Source organism: Odocoileus virginianus, chromosome 11 (assembly GCF_023699985.2).
Source record: "Odocoileus virginianus isolate 20LAN1187 ecotype Illinois chromosome 11, Ovbor_1.2, whole genome shotgun sequence".
Taxonomy (NCBI): Eukaryota; Metazoa; Chordata; class Mammalia; order Artiodactyla; family Cervidae; genus Odocoileus; species Odocoileus virginianus.
In genome coordinates, this window is record NC_069684.1 from 39,152,346 (window position 1) to 39,169,510 (window position 17,165).

A 17,165-nucleotide genomic window follows, 5' to 3' on the forward strand; every position below is an offset into this window, starting at 1 on the left:
CCTTTGTAGCAACAAAGGTATAATTTGAAAAAACAAAGTAATTTGAATACCAAAAAGAAATCTTCATATGCAAATTTTCCTACTGTGAAACACTACTAAAATTGTCAGGAAATGTCTTTAAATGAAGTCTCATATCACAACAGCAAAGTAGGAATAAAAAAAAACCCAGTATCTAGGGACTTCCTTTGCAGTCCAGGGACTGGAACTTTGCCTTACAATGCAGGGGTATGGGTTTGATCCCTGGTCAGGAGGCTAAGATCACAGATCCTCAGAGTCAAAAAACCAAAACATAAAACAGTAGTAATATCATAACAAATTCTATAAAGGTTTTAAAAATGGTCCACATTTTAAAAAAAAAAGTTTTTCTACAGAAATATTTTTTAAAAGACAATATCTAAAAGCTGGACTTTCATTTTGTTGACAGTAAAATAGTAAATAGACTAAATTAAAACATAATTAGGCTAGGCTTCCCTTAACAGATGATATAGATACAGACAGCTGTATATAATCCCTACACAGTATTTCTTACAACTAAATTGAACTAATTTGGTAAAAATTAAGTTATACTATCTTTGTGCTGTGCTGAGTTGCTCAGTCATGTTCTTCTCTTTGCGACCCCATGGACTGTAGCCCACCAGGCTCCTCTGTCCATGGGGATTCTCCAGGCAAGAACACTGGAATGGGTTGCCATGCCCTTCTCCAGGGAATCTTCCCAACAGGGAAGATCAAGGATCGAATTCAAGTCTCCCACATTGCAGGCAGATTCTTTTATCACCTGAGTCACCAGGGAAGCCCTATCATCTATGTATACACTCTAATCAGAGTTACACTTTAAAAAACTCAAACCTGGGAAAAGAAAGTAAGTCGTTTCATAAAAACTTTGAGTGATACTTTATCACGGATTCTTTTTTTTTTCAGAACTGCCATATAATCATCAAAAAGAATTTAAAACAAACATACATGAAGAAACATTAAGAAAGTTATGCAAGAATATCTACTAAAAACAAAACTCTAAAGCAGAAGAATAAAAACTGTTACATTAGCCTGATGTGGTATCTTTCAATAAATCTTTACACACACACACACACACACACACACACACACACACACACACACACGAGGGAGTAAATGTAAATATGTGTGTGTGTGTGTGTGCATCTATGTGTAAAATAAAATTAATCTAGTTTTGAAAAATAAAGACATACTATTATGTGTTAGTCACTGAAGAACCTAATTACAAAACTGAGACAGTCAAGAATTTCTATCCCAAAGAGATTTCTTAGGACCATCTAGGAATCAGTAACACATAATGTTATATTTCAGGAAAACACAAATTTGACACTGTGCCCTTCAAAGCACAAAAATCTCATTTTTAAATTAACATAGTACCTTGGAATTACAGCTCAAAAGCATACTCAGTGCAGGATTCATCACTTATTACCTTGAACTGTTTCATGTAAATATCTTATCTCATTATGTAGAGTTCCTCTGAGAGAAATGTCTGTCAAAGTTTACAGGGAGTATATCTAACGAAATATACATAGCTAAATTTATAACAACTATAACCAGACTATCCCAATAACCCAAATCATCAATGAGCCTACCTATTTCAGATCAGAGGCTGAGGCACAAACAGACCCTAATCACCTCTATCTCTGGTCTCGAAAGACCAGAGTCTGAGCAGCTCCGAGAGCTGGTGAGGGACCGGGAAGCCTGGGGTGCTGCAGTCCATGGGGTCGCAAAGAGTCGGACACGACTAAGAGACTGAACTGACTGACTGACGCATATATATCCCTGCCCAAAGTAACCACTGCAACCTCAGGAAAGACCTGTATCATTCAATTTCAGAAACTGAACACTCTAAGAGTAAACTGTGTGACCAACACATCATTTAAAAATCACTGCTCTAAGTATTTCTGGTACCCTTTATAGCTTTCTAGGCATAGCACAGATATATAAATAATCAAGGCTTTTAAATCTGAACTTAATAAAAACAGGTCTTTAAAATTTGTCCTCAAACTTATACCTGAGAGTTAATTATTTGCAATAAGGAAATGATTAAGTATTGTAAATAATAAAAGTAACACTATAGCAAGATAACACACATTTGGTCTATCAACGGTGAACTGCCAGTATACAAAAAGCAACTCGAAGATGTTATAAGTGGCTGTGGAATGTCTGTCACATGATTCAGTTTTCCATTTCCCACAAATCACAAGTACCTTTTTACATACAAGTATATCCTTTTAATAGAACTCTAATAACCAATATAACTTACTCATGTGATGGAACAGGAGCTGAAACAGGAGCTGATTCAGGCATTTTGGGTGCAGCTGTGGCAGAAGCATTCTCAGATATAGTTTTATTTCCTATTTTAAGAAAGATGTCCATATTGAGTTTAATTTTAAAAAGCTATACCATGAAAATATTTCACTATAACAAATAAGGAACTTTAGATTCTCAAGGGAGAAGAAAAAAAGTCAAAACAGGTTTACTACTGCAGACTCTGCTTTTTTTTTCCCATCAAGTTCTTTTAAAAAGAAATAATCGTCGAAAGTCACAACTATAAGTAGTGCATATTCTTTCTCAACTTCTCAGAAAATTAAAGCAAGGAAGATAACTATGAGTTTTGTGTAATCTTACATGATTAATAAGATACCGGAGTTACTAAAGAGAAGAAGAAGAAATAAATGGGACATTTTAAGTTTGCACTTAGTACTAAATTTTACTGAAGTATATTTGACATACAACATTATATTCATTTTCATGTGTATAACATGAAATTTTTTATTTGTATACACTGCAAAATGATCACCACAATAAGTCTAGTTGCCATCTGCCACCACATTGCATTCCCCATGTTATATATTACAACCCCATGACTTATTTTATAACTGGTATGAAGTATTTTTGATAACAAAAAAAGGGCAAGATTGTTTCCCCTTGTTCATAATATTCATATTTCTATTACTTTCTAAATTGAATTGCTATTTGATAAATAAAAGCATACTTCAAGTAACCATTAGAGTATCAAAACCTCAGGAAAGAACTAAGGATAAAATCATTACTTCTACAGCAGGTTAAGAGTGAAAAATCAAATTAATGATTTTTATATAGACAAGATCCTATTAAAGAGAACTTGTGAAATTCAAATAAACAATGAATAATAGAAGATGGCAAGTTCCTTTGAATGGTTTCTATATTTCTAAAGAAAAAATCAAACTGCTTGGTTTATTAATTAATTTTACTAACTAGGAAGAACCCTGGCATATCATATATTTAAAAGACCCACAAAATGATTAGGTACCTTCTGTCAGGTCTTCAGTTTTTGCTCCCAGAATATTAGCGGCAATATTCACCATATTTAGAATGGCATCTAAAACAAAATTCAATCAGAAAAAAATACTAATACACCTAAATATTTTATATAACTTGATATCAGATAGTAAAAAACCATCTGTAATGGTCTTTTTGCATTTTTTGGACTAATTACCTTTTTGCTCACCTTACTATATTAGTCCAATAAAGGATACAAATTTCAGGCAAAAAGTATTATATATAAATCTGAACTTTTATGTTCAGAAGGATTTTAAAATCTAATTATACTTGTTTTTTACAAAACTTCCCCAAACCTTTCAGCAAATACTACCTTCAGCATATCATAAGACTCAAATATAATTCAGCATATAGCCTGCACTGAGACAGGAAAGAAATGTGACAACCAAAACCCATAATTTACAGCAAAGCCTTTTTTTTTTTTTTAAAGAAAAGGTTCTACAGTTTAAACTAAAAACAAACAAAAAATCTTTTTCCTAAACATGTGACTTTCATAGGTAAAAATAAATAAAATGGGAAGATTAAGATTATTCTTCAAAGGACAGCAGAAAGACTGTTTTCAACTATGAATGTAAAATATCTAAGTAATATGGTTAAATCCCAAATTGACACTGCATAGAATCATGCCTTTGATGACTTGTAACAATGTTTTATGGACAATAAATGACAAATTCTTTTCTGAACTGGGTTAGTATGGACATGGGAAGATGAATTAAAAGTCAAAGTCATAAAACTTAAGTGCTGTAGGTAAAGCAATCTGCATACTTTCTAATTCTTCCTCTCTTTCCAAAGAGGTTATCTCAATGATGAGTAAAGTGCCACAAACCTTAGTGTCTACATAAATGGCTGAAGATACATGAGGACCACGAAATATCATAACTCCATAAAAAGCTGGCTTGGAATAGAAGACTTCCTTCTAGTAATTTAATGTAATTTGACAGGAAATTAAATTCCAACTCCAATCTAATCTCTGAAATTCTACTAGAAGGTAATTCACCAGGTTTTTCTACCATTAAAATACTAACATCTGGCAGGAGCTACATATTAAACCTCATCACTGTTTTCCAATTTGGTTTCCTTTCCTAAAAGAGATCTGAGTTTTCATCACACTTTCATGAAAACCAGAGATGTGAGAAGTAGGAAAGGATCTAAAGAAGGAAAAGCTACCATATCCAGAAGGTTGGGAACAAGCCAAGCACTGTCACCTGGTGCTGATACTGTAAACATATGCTTTATGACAGGTAAAAACAGTAGTAGATTTTAGACTTTTAAATGTGATGACTAGTAGTACATAATTATTCATTTTAAACTTTACGTAACTATGATTCTATAATCTGAAAGACAACAAGCAGTGGTACTTTGTTTCTAATCATTAACACACAAAAGCTTTATATTTGCTTTTGAAATATCTAGGATTATAGGTCAACCTTGTCCTTTCACCTGGGAAATTGTTAAAACAGAGAAGCAGTCTTAGATCTTAGGCTAAAGAGACACCTCAGCATAAAAACAGGAAATGGAAACTCCATTCCCTTATAAACAAAAATTAAGTAGCAATGGAAACTCTGTACTTCCTCATAAATCAAATTTTAATGTCAACCAACACTGCAAGGAGATCAAACCAGTCAATCCTAAAGGAAATCAGTCCTGAAGATTCATTGGAAGGACTGACGCTGAAACTCCAATATTTTGGCCACTTGCTCTGAAGAGCCAACTGATTAGAAAAGACCCTGATGCTGGGAAAGATTGAAGGCAGGAGAAGGGGACGACAGAGAATGAGATAGTTGGATGACTCTATGGATATGAGTCTGAGCAAGCTCCGGGAGTTGGTAATGGACAGGGAAGCCTGGCATGCTGCAGTCCACAGGGTCGCAAAGGGTCGGGACAAGACTGAGCAACTGAACTGCACTGAATATTGCAACAGTAGTATCTGATCCTCTACTTAGCCTGACAGTTGAAGTTCAATCACAACTGATTGCTCACAGAACCAAAATTCTGAAATTAAGTCTATATTCTAAGTCCCTTGTGCTTGCTTCAAAGGGCAATCTTACCTCAGATTTTAAATTTTTGCATTTAAATTTTTTGGTATTATTATTAAAAGCTTTAAAAATGTGTATCTGTTAATCTGTGTAAAGAAAGTTTTAGAGTATTATTTTTAATGTAAATTTTTATACTAGTACCTAAAATAAAGAACATTTATACATACTACTCATCATTTAAAAATATTAACAAAATGTAACAAAAACATAACAAAAGCAAAATCTGGCAGATTCTTCTTTCTCAGCCCATCTAACCTATAAGAAATAATCTTGCTATGTTCACAAAATGTAACAAAAACATAACAAAAGCAAAATCTGGCAGATTCTTCTTTCTCAGCCCATCTAACCTATAAGAAATAATCTTGCTATGTTCACAGTTTTTTTTCTTTTGAGAGAAAGCAGCTTTGTGAATTTTCTTACCAGTCTCACTTTGCATCCAAACACATGACTACTTGTCAAGATCATAATCTAATCACTGAAAAGCCTTCAGAAAGGCTGAAGGGTAAAAGTGACAATTTGGAATATAGCGCCATGCTAGACACCTGCTCTCAACTTCTCATGGATTTGCCAATTCCTTTCTCTTGAATTGGGTAACTTTTCATCCCATCCCAGTACTTTAGGAATGAAACTCTCTCCTAGAGACCAAATATCAATATGTTATATACACTAAGTCCCCAACACACCAATGGCTCTTTTTGATATAGAAAACCAAATGCCTATGCTACAACACAAGAAGACAAACCAGTGAAAAACTACTTCCTCCTATGTGTACTTAGCTACTAACTGTAACACGCCTACCTTCATTCTGTTCCTTCTAGGATCTTAAAATAAATACATTCATAAAAAGCATTCTGACTTAAAACAAAAACTACATTTTGTCTTAAACTTATACAGAAAGAGAAACATAAATCTGACCCTGAGCAAATCTGATGACTCTAATAAAATACAGATCATATTTAGGAGTAAAGGCAGACTTGCAAGAATATCAAAGTAGAGAGTGGCCTGGAAGACCCACATGACCAAGCACAAGTAGAGTAGATTGATACGAAGAATTTCTGTTGATGTAAAATATTTAAATGTTCTGGCTCAAGAATGTAAACAAAAGATTCAGGCAGAAGAGTCCCAGAGCTGGCATACATACAAAGCCAAGAATGCTGCTCTAAGATAGTAGTCTCTCCCTTTCTGGAAGTTCAGTAAATTATATAATATCAAAAATGTCTAAATAAGCAGCATGCATACTCTTTGACAACCAAGTCCCATTAGAAGTAACATATTCTGGTGACATATATTTCCTGTGACTACCAATTACTCACTAGCAAAAGAAAAAAAGAGTTTCTCTTTTAAAGGCACAGAATTCTGCTTTGGAGACATTATGTAAATATTAAAAATAAATTAGGTGCAAAATTGGCCAATTTCAAGCTAATTTAGAAAGTGGTGATGATTATAGTCAAATTCAGACATTCCACTGCCAGGGACGAGCTCTTTGGCCTGAATCCACCTTGTTATTTTTTCCTAACATTGTATTACATTGAAGGAAGTTCCCAGCTCAAGCTCAAAACCAGTCTAGACTATTCAGAGAAAACCAGAAGGATATAGGTATCGAAGGGAGCAGTATTAGGTCATGCCTATTAACTTAATGACAGCAAAGTCTTATCACTCAGCTACTACTGCCTCTCTTATTGTGAAACGCCAAGAAATGGATCTCTTTTTAAACCTCTCATGCTTGGGCTCAGCTGATATCCTCCCATCCACCTTGTCTCACTATACAAAATTTTTCAACACCTAGGAACACTGGAAGGTAAATGGACTGCTCTTCCAGAAAGCCATGGAAACAAAAATCAAATGTTTTACCAAGAAACATATCTTCAAGGAAAAAGATCCAGAAAATAGGATCTATGTCTCATTCTATGTCTCATTAATTAAAATAATTAAAATTCTATGTCTCACTAATTAAAATAATACATCAGCCAGAGAAGTGATTACCAATAGGGAAATGTCCTCTACTGAAAACATTTTAATGCTGTCTTGGGAGTTAATCCCATAGGAAGATAGAGAAAGAAAGCAAAATATCAACAAAAATTTCCCTTATCTAAAACTATAGTAAATCATTACTTCTGGAAGGTGCCCCTTTGTTCCCAGTAACCACCAAAAACTAGAGAACTTTTAGTCTGGGGCTATTTTCTGACCCCTTAAAATAACAATGCCGCCTCACAGCTAAATCAGCATTACTGAATTATTATATGATGACTATTACATAACATTGTTTTTAAACTACAAATTTAAAGACACGAACAAACATATTAACATCCAATTAAATAAAATAGCATCATTGTCTCACTCCTAAAAAACTATCCCATAGCAAATGAGGCACCTGTTTTTAATGCTATCATCAGCAGATATTGCTAAGGATACACTTAAAAGCAGTCAATAATATCTAAAAAGTCAGCTGACTAGGAACAGAGTAAAAATATATTAAGCTAATCTATCACAAAGTTAAACATTACATAAAAACATTCCCTTTATGCAGTTATTTTTTAACATTCTTTTTCCTATTCCCTAAAAAAGTCTACTGAAATCTCTAGTCTTCTATAGAGAGGGAGAGGACAAAAAGGGAAGAAAGGGAAAAAAATAAAAGATGAAAAGAAAGACAAGTGACTCTTAATTCCATATAGTGTAGCCACCCAAATATCTACCTAGGTATAGATACTACTGGTTGAGTACCTTAAAAAGCTATGAGGACAATATACACAGTGAGACTGGGATTCAAACAACTCAAGAGTAAAAGAAAAATGCACAAATCATCTTCTATGTTATACTAAGATTTACTTTCATTAAATTCAATTATTAACCTCCAAATAAAAAGGCCTTATTTGGGGGGACTAACCAAAAATAACAAATGTAAAGTATACCTACCTGCATTCTAACAGTAAAAATAAAGTGTCAGTAGGTAAAGGTCTTTCCAGGAGACTACTTGGCTAGCATATCTATAAGTTCAGATAATAGGTTGGCAAGACAAGCTAAACAACTAATATCTTAGTCACTTCCTTTTTCAGTTTACAAAGAGTGTATTATTATTGCTATTATTGTTACTGCTTGGGAATCATCATTATCATGAATAAGAACAGCCTTTATGCTTTATAATTAATCAGGAAACTAACCATACCCATACATTAACAAATCCTCATTTGGTAGGATTTCACTGATGAGTATCACTTCTGAAATAAACTCCTTTCCTATCAAGTATGATTACCTAGATGCTCTTATTTATATGGTCTAGGACCTCTTTAATAAATCTTTCCCCAAGTAAATTCATATCCCATTCTTCACTCTAAGGAACTTGTCTAAAAATATAACTACTTCATTTTTGTAAAAGAACTGACCGATGCTTGCATTTTGCCTCTCTTCTTTGTTTACATATATTCTTTCTATTTTACTCCTATGAAAATACTTCTGAAAAGTATTCTTTGATTTCAACTCAAAGTTCAACACTAGGACAGAAGGAGTCCCCTAAACTTCAAAACAAAATGTTCACATATGCCAGGAAATAGAAGCTGAGATATACTTTAATAATAGTGACTAGAAAAACCCCCAAATACTCACTCGTAGCAGAACCAAGAAGGTTTTTTGAGGACTTATCCTCCCCAGTATTATAATCCAGTGGATAATCTGCTCAAAGAGAAAATGAAGGTTAATTATGCTGACAACTATCTCAGATATGTTTAAAAGCACAAATTAAGTCCTGTCAAGTCAGTTGACAAAACAATTTTACAGTTTTCATTAGTTTCAAGCACATTCACAAAAAAGGAAATTTATAAGCCATTTATCAAACAGATAAAAACCAAAGAATATATTTCTACTGCTTACAAAAATTTTAATTATAAGACTTTTATTCAAGCTTTCAGTGTTGTTTACCAATCCCTAGTAAATGACTTCACTTCACTTATGGGAAAACTAGGAAATGCAAAAATTAGATTTTTCAGACTACAGTTTAAGACATCTTAAAACAAGAACTTAATAAAATAGAAATGAAAGGTGTCATAAAACATTCTCTGACCTCTGCAGGCTCATGGGAATTTCTCAAAAACTCATGCCTCAATATGCTTGCTCTTAGGCTAAAGGCAAATCAAAGAAATTCATGCTCAATTCTACTATGTCAGTTGCCTTTGAGTAATAGGCTTTTGGGCCTGGCATAGGGATATAACCATAATTTATTAACACTGGGGTAACAGAAGGGAGTTTCAAGTCACAAATAACTGACTGACAACAGGAAATTATTTTAGAAAATAGGTTTAGGAGAAAATTAGTTACTAGGGTTAAAAACAAGGGAAAAACTAAAGACTAATCATCATGGTGATCTTTTTAAGTGACCTACATTTATCCATTTAAAAAACAAAAAAATATACATAGTTACTTTTTTAAAATCACTCACCATAGTCCTCATCAAATAATTCCTGACGTTCTGACTGGTACTGGGAATCAGCAATCTCTTCATATTCTTCCACCATGCTAGTGCCAAATACCCTGTTAACAAGAATTTCATTGAAGTTTTTCATTAAAGTCTTGTTAAGACTCATCTCTTCATAATAAATGACAAACTATAATTTTGGTTATGTTTTAAGGGTCATTAACTTCTGGACTCAAAAATAATGACACTCTCAATCCACTGTTTTAATTAGAATGTCAATCTATTTAAGGCATTTAAAAATATAATGACTAGTAAGCCAATGACTTATTGGCCTAAAACTTTCCCATTTATTTATCATCATATGAAGCAAGCTAAATCAAACACATAAAATGAAGGTTCTTTTTTCCTAACAAAGGAAATTTTTTTTTTAAGGAGGATTCACAAATTGTGGTTTATTCAGATTGTGAAACTTACATAGAAGAAATCAGAAATATACTATTACAGTCATTATCAAATCATATTGATAGATATAAAATGAAACTGCAAGATATATATAGTTTAGCATAAAAAATTTTAAACACTTTTCTCAAGGATATAATTATGAATATAAATTATCAAAAAAAAATTAGAAATGATACATGCCAGATTCCTATCTAAATTTTTACATTTTTCTAAACTGTATGCAAAAGGAAGAAAGGTTTAGCAGTATATTTTTTATGGTGTTATCTGCACGTAATAACAAATTATTTCTTCACTGGAATTTCTATGTTGCCTTTTTTCCTTTTTAAACCACTTGGTAAATTTTTTTGCTCTGTATTACCTTATAAGGCTTAATGGACAAAAGTGCTCTGATCCAAAATGTGATACCAACTCCACCTAAAAAATAAAAGCACACAAAATGGGAAGCCAGCACAGTGTATGTGAGATTATCTAACAAAATATCCAAATTTTTCACTATAACATTTCTATACATAAAGTCCTAATTTTCCCCAAAACTAGTATTTGTAAAGCTTTTGCTTTGCCAAGCAATAATATGCAATGCCCTATTATTCAATATTGCAAAAGAGAAGGTTGCTAACCTTTATGTACTTGATGAACATCTGAAGCAAGAGAAAGGAAAAGAAAAAGAAATCAGTTCCAAAGTCTGAATAACATGCCATAAGCAACATTCAATATTTGTAAATTATATTGTATAATTATAGAAAGCAATATACTGTGATGGATAACATTGTAGTACTCATTTCTTTGCAGAAACCAAAGCAATGATTTGCATTTATTTTTACCATCACAACTAGAAAATATAGTGCAACTGTAATGAAATAAATTAACTTTAACCTAAAATCCACTGCTACTGTTTTATTTATCCATTAGATATGAAAGCATTTTAAAAGTAATTAAAGCATATCTAGAAATAACCTGCCTTATATTACACTAAATATTATAAATGTTATCATGTATATACCTACGTATTAATAAATTGATACATGTATGTGGCTATACATATCTATGAACATACATATTGATAAAAAGATTAACATAATAAAAAATAATATTTATTCTTGCACAATACTGCACACAAACTATTTTGGGGAAACTTGGATTTCTGATATGCTGCTATTTTAAGTATAACTTATAGAACTAGAGGATATTTATCAATTCATTTTTAAAATATAAGCTATTAAAAAGCATTTTTAAAATATGGGTTTTAATTCTTTTGGGATGAGCAAAACTCAGGTAAACTTATATAACATTTATCAGTATAAAATAAGAATCAGAAGTAAATGTTTTCTGCTTTTAGGTTTAAATCTACCAAAAAGGGCTTTTAAGAAAACCAGTCATCAAAATGCCCTATAGTCTCCCATTATAAAGAGGACAAAGTGGGGAGCTTCATACAGGATTTTTTTGTATCACCAATAGAATGTTCTGTTATTAACAAAGTAGACACTATAAAGAATGATTCTATTTCATAACATGTGAGTTGTCTTAATTGCAAAATCAGGTACAACTGTATCATCCGCCGAAGTATTTTATATATTTTTTTCGGCATCACAGTGTGAAAACTGCTACATAAAAAGGTCATTAAACTGGTTCAGAATTCACTTTAAAAAGAAACTGAAAATGTATCATCATTTTTCTGAACACTGTTGAATCATTAACTGAAAATATCAATTGAACTTTAAAAACAGCATTTTTATAAAAGTATTTTTATATTGAGAGTAGGAATACTACAAGTTTACCCATTTACAGAAGCCAATTTAATACATGCTTACAAAAGACACAGACAGTAAAATCCCAAGAGACGAGTAGGCAGGTATAAGTTTCACATTTAAAGAAGAAATAATTAAGAAGAAAATTAGAGCTGCTGTCATTCCAAAAGGTCTTACTAACAACACACCTGGTACTTTAAGGTATGACTATAGTATTATAAAGATAAAAAAAGGAGGAAATAAAGAGGAGTAAGAAATTCCCATATTTTGTCTAAATTCAATTCAAGAGTGATAATAATTCTATTTTGGTAGATAATTCCATCTCAACACTGGTGAGGAAAGCAGTAGAAATGTATTTATGGCTTTTATGAGAGTACAGTTGATTTACAATGCTGCATTAGCTTCCGCTGTACAGCAAGGTTTATCAGATATACACACACACACACACACACACACACACTCTTTGCTTCCAGGCACGTACACACACACACACTCTTCGCTTCCAGGCACGTACACACACACACATACACTTCGCTTCCGGTACACACACACACACACACTCTTCACTTCCAGGTACACACACACACACACACACACACACACACACACACTCTTCGCTTCCTCACCCACACAGGTCACTGCAGAGCACTGAGCGGAGTCTTCCGCGCTGCGCTGCATGCAGGGCCTTACCGGTGACAGACGTTATGACACAGTGCGCATGTGTCAGTCCCCGTCTGCCTGTTTCTCTCTCCTCCTACCCTCCACCGTACCCCCTGGTAACCATGAGTTTGTTTTCTGCATCTGTAGCTCTATTCCTGTTTGTAAGCAGTTCATTTGTACCATTTTTTAGATTCTACATATAAGCAATATCGCATGACATTTATCTTTCGCTGTCTTATTTCACTCAGTACGACAATTTCTAGGTCTATCCGTGTTGCTGCAAATGGCGTTATTTTGTTCTCTTTTATGGCTGAATAATATTCCATTGTATGTATGTACCACAGCTTTTTTATCCATTCTTCTGTCAATGGACATAAGGTTGCAGCAGGAATTTAAATAGTTAAAAATTTATTTGAAATTGTTACTTAGACATAATATTTCACCTGAATATACAAAAGACAAAAAGCTATAATGATAAATAACTGGGCATTAAAATAGAAATCTCAGAATCAGATTCTAATAAGAAACCAGACCTGCTTTAAAGACAGCAGTGAGTAACTGATTCAGGTGTTAAAATATAAAGAAATATAACACTATAAAGATGACATGTCATATCAAGACTTCAAAAATATTAAGAGTTATAATTTGGAATTTCATCAAAGCCACAGATATAAAAAAACTAGCCTAGGTTTCCAGTTACATAAAAGGGAATGTATTAGTATTTGTCCCATAAAATAATATATTCAAGAAAGAATTATTTTATTAAAAGGAATACAGCAATACATTTCCTCTTAATTTTTCTTATCTCTAAACAGGTGAGGTACCAAGTATGAGTAACAGGTATGTTTCATTATAGAACATAGTTCTGTACAGATAAACATTACCTTCACATATTTTGCATACATCTGTTCATCTAAAGGGAAACTCTGGACATTCCTCTCATCTCTACCATGGAAAGTACCCAGCTTAATCCATTTGTTTGTGGGGTATCTAGAAAATAAAAAAAATATTAACATTCCTTTTTAGAAAATCATAAATCACACATTGAGAGGTCTTATCATTTTCAAATCAGATCTTGTACTTTTTTTTTCCCCCTCTCCAGGTAACAAATTCACTTAACATAGTTTAAATATGAGTTAAGCATCAAGTTGAATAAATACATTTTCTTTTCCAACTAAACTCTGACAGGTTTCTCCTTATGAAGAAAGACTATCTTGAAAAATCACACTATCAAATAGAAGACAAGAGAAGACAAAAAGGACCAGGATTGTCTGTTGGAGTTTTAGAGGGCTTCCAAGTAAACTGGAGGCTTTAAAACAGAAAGTAGCAAAGAGAGTGTTTTGGAAGGATGAGTTACTACTCTTTTTGTACCAGTAAGTGTGTGATCAGATTGGTGCTTTTGAACTGTGGTGTTGAAGAAGACTCTTGAGAGTCCTTTGGATTGCAAAGAGATCCAACCAGGCCATCCTAAAGGAGATCAGTCCTGGGTGTTCATTTGAAGGACTGATGTTGAAGCTGAAACTACAATACTCTGACCACCTGATGCGAAGAACTAACTCATTTGAAAAGACCCTGATGCTGGGAAAGATTGAGGGCAGGAGGAGAAGGGGACGACAGAGGATGAGATGGTTGGATGGCATCACCAACTCAATGGACATGGGTTTGGGTAGACTCTGGGAGTTGGTGATGGACAGGAAGGCCTGGCATGGTGCGGTTCATGGGGTCACAAAGAGTCAGACACGACTGAGTGACTGAACTGAACTGAAGTGTGCGATGATATAAAGCATAAGTACTGGTTGAAAGGGAAACAGAAAAAACCCTTTACTATCGTATTTGAATTTCACAGCACTTACATAGCTTTTCCCATTTTAAAGGAAATCTAATGTAAAATCCATAACTACTGTTTTTCTTTACTACAGCATTTATAGAATCCCTCAAAGTAATGAGTATTCTCTTATCACATTAAAAAAATACACTTTACTTGTCATAGCTGAATACATCCATTTGACAGGTAAGAAAATTACAGCTTAGGGAAAAAGGAAATGATCTGAGCAAAGTTAGTTAAAGAAAAATGAGTAAGAGATCTTGAGAAATCATTTTGAAAACTGTATATAGGCAATGCTACATGTAGGGTAGGGGAAGAAACATCACAGAAAACTCTTAATGGTCAGTAATAAAAGGATCAAGTAAAAACAGCATCCTACATGGTACATTGTGGGCACTCAAAAAGCATTTATGGAATGAACAAATACCTCCATTTGGAGGAAAATATCAAGTATTTATTAAAAATGATGTGTTTAAAATTAAAAAAAGGATATTCTCAAGATGTAAGCATCAAAACTAATTTTTGATAGAACTATAAATATATGAATGTGTATAAAAGAATGGAAGGGATGTATTAAAATGTTAATACAGGTATCTTTGGTTGATAGAACTGGGATTCTCTACCAAATTCCTTGGAATGTATGTTTCTCTTATAATCACACATATACACCAAAGTTTTTAAAATATACTTTAACAAAAATATATGCTATAAAATGAGGTAAAATGAAATACTCATATGTTTTTAATAACTTTTTAAAGAAATGTTTGGAAGCAATACAGCATAATAATTAAAAGTAAGGACTTCAAAGTCATAGAGATCTATGTTTGAATCTTGGTTATGCAACTCACAAATCACGTGACCTACATAGGCTATTTAATGTCTCTCTGTTTCCTCATCTCATAAGGGAATAACATCAAAGGGTTGATATAAGCACTATATAAGTTAATGAAAGTAAACTAACAAATGACTACCCTACAACAATATTATTACTGTTCTTACAAATGGATACAAGTTGATTAAAACAAAAAATAATTAAAGTTTTAAAACATGACCCAATTTAAAATATTTATTCTGAAAATCCAATATTAACTCCATAGAAACCAGCTTTAGAATTTACCTGTCACTGATAGAAACCAGAAAGTCTTTAGGAGTAGAAGAAAATAATTCATAATTTGCAATATCAAACTGTTTTACTTGAATTGGTTCACAGAGTTCAATAACAAACCTTTAAAAAGAGCACAAGACAATTATTTAGATAAACCAACTAGAATAACAATCCATATTAAACATGACATTAACAGCTTACATAAACTAGAACTCCATTAAGTTAGTCATTAAAAAATGTAAGGAAGGAAGAGGATTTGAGAAAGAACATCCCTAAGTATTTCCCAGGCACAGCATTATTGGGGAAAAAATACTGATTCTGTCCTACAGTATTTTTTTAATAAAGATTCTTTTCCAACGACAAAGCTCATTCTTAGAGAAGGAATGACCTGATGAAGAACAATTAGAAAGAGTGTAACCTGACTAGTCTAGAGGGCAGTTTGGCCATATTATCTCAAAATGTACCACAGCTATTGATTCAGCAATATACCCTTAGAAATTTAATTATGGACACACAGTTCCAAATGATCACCCTTGTATATGCATCTTAATAAATATATCGAAGCACAGTTTACAAAAGTGAGAGCTAGGCGTGAGGGAAGTCAACCTAAATGTTTAGTATAGAGGATTGGCTGACAAATTATGGCCCCATTCAGACAATGAAATACCAAACAGCTATTAAAAACAGTACTAGAAACTATATATTGCATTTGTATAAAAATATAGAAAATACAGACCAATGTATAGTGACAGAAAACAGATCTGTAATTGCTATGGGGGTAAGGGCTGGGAGAGAAAAATTACAAAGGAGCATGAAGAAAATATTGGGGGAAACAGATATGTTTATTATCTTCACCGTGGTGATGGCTTCATAGATGAATAAATATCAAAACTTATCAAATTGTACACTTTAACATCTTACAATTTATTTTATGTATAGTTTTTTATATGTCAATTATGCTTCAGTAAAACTGTTTTTAAAAATAACAACACACTAGTGAATAAAACAAAAAAGAAGCAGACTCACAGGTATAGAGAACAAACTAGCGGTTATCGGCGGGAAGATGGAATAGGGGATGGCAAATAGTGGTAGGGGAAGAAAACTAAGGGTTATTATAGAACTATATGAAATTGCGTGTGTGAAATTTTTGAAAAAAAGAAATGATATTTGAGATACGTATCATGGACCTGGAAAAGATGCCACGAAATACTGCTATTTAGGAAAACATTAACAGTATGGTTCTACATGTGTAAAATAAAACTACATCTAAAAAAAAAACACAACATCTAGCATGGCATTTGGGGAAAGAAATACTCATGACATCTAGGACTCTAATCAATACTTTAATAAACTAATTATTATATCAAAGGAGATTATATACACTGACAAGTAAATGTTAAATTAAAAGCATTAGAATTAACATATTGTGTTAATCTTGGGGAGCAACAGAACTGAATCCAGAAGATGATAAGAACAGCCATGATTCAGAGAACAGCTCCTGATGAAAAGTATACTAACAGTTGCTGAATGCTTAGTCTGTGTCAGATATCATTTTAGATGATTTATGTCCATGCTCTGATTTAATTCTTAC

The 17,165-nt window shown here is 32.9% G+C and overlaps 1 protein-coding gene across 6 annotated transcripts in view; it reads right to left on the minus strand.

The window, feature by feature from the left end:
* SUCO (SUN domain containing ossification factor) overlaps positions 1–17,165 on the minus strand; it is an 86,166-nt gene that overhangs the window by 25,005 nt on the left and 43,996 nt on the right. For 4 of the 6 annotated variants that reach the window (XR_002314812.2, XM_020899087.2, XM_020899016.2 and 1 more), the window contains exons 10-17: positions 15,587–15,694; positions 13,529–13,634; positions 10,857–10,877; positions 10,598–10,653; positions 9,802–9,893; positions 8,973–9,038; positions 3,308–3,376; positions 2,279–2,369 (exon numbers count right to left, since the gene is read on the minus strand). Coding sequence is in view for 5 of the 6 variants with exons in the window: in XM_020899087.2 (XP_020754746.2) it covers positions 2,279–2,369; positions 3,308–3,376; positions 8,973–9,038; positions 9,802–9,893; positions 10,598–10,653; positions 10,857–10,877; positions 13,529–13,634; positions 15,587–15,694 (609 nt within the window). In the remaining variant the exon portion in view is untranslated. The remainder of the gene's footprint in view (positions 1–2,278; positions 2,370–3,307; positions 3,377–8,972; positions 9,039–9,801; positions 9,894–10,597; positions 10,654–10,856; positions 10,878–13,528; positions 13,635–15,586; positions 15,695–17,165) is intronic. The other 2 variants (XM_070474319.1, XM_020899158.2) reach the window with 1 other exon arrangement.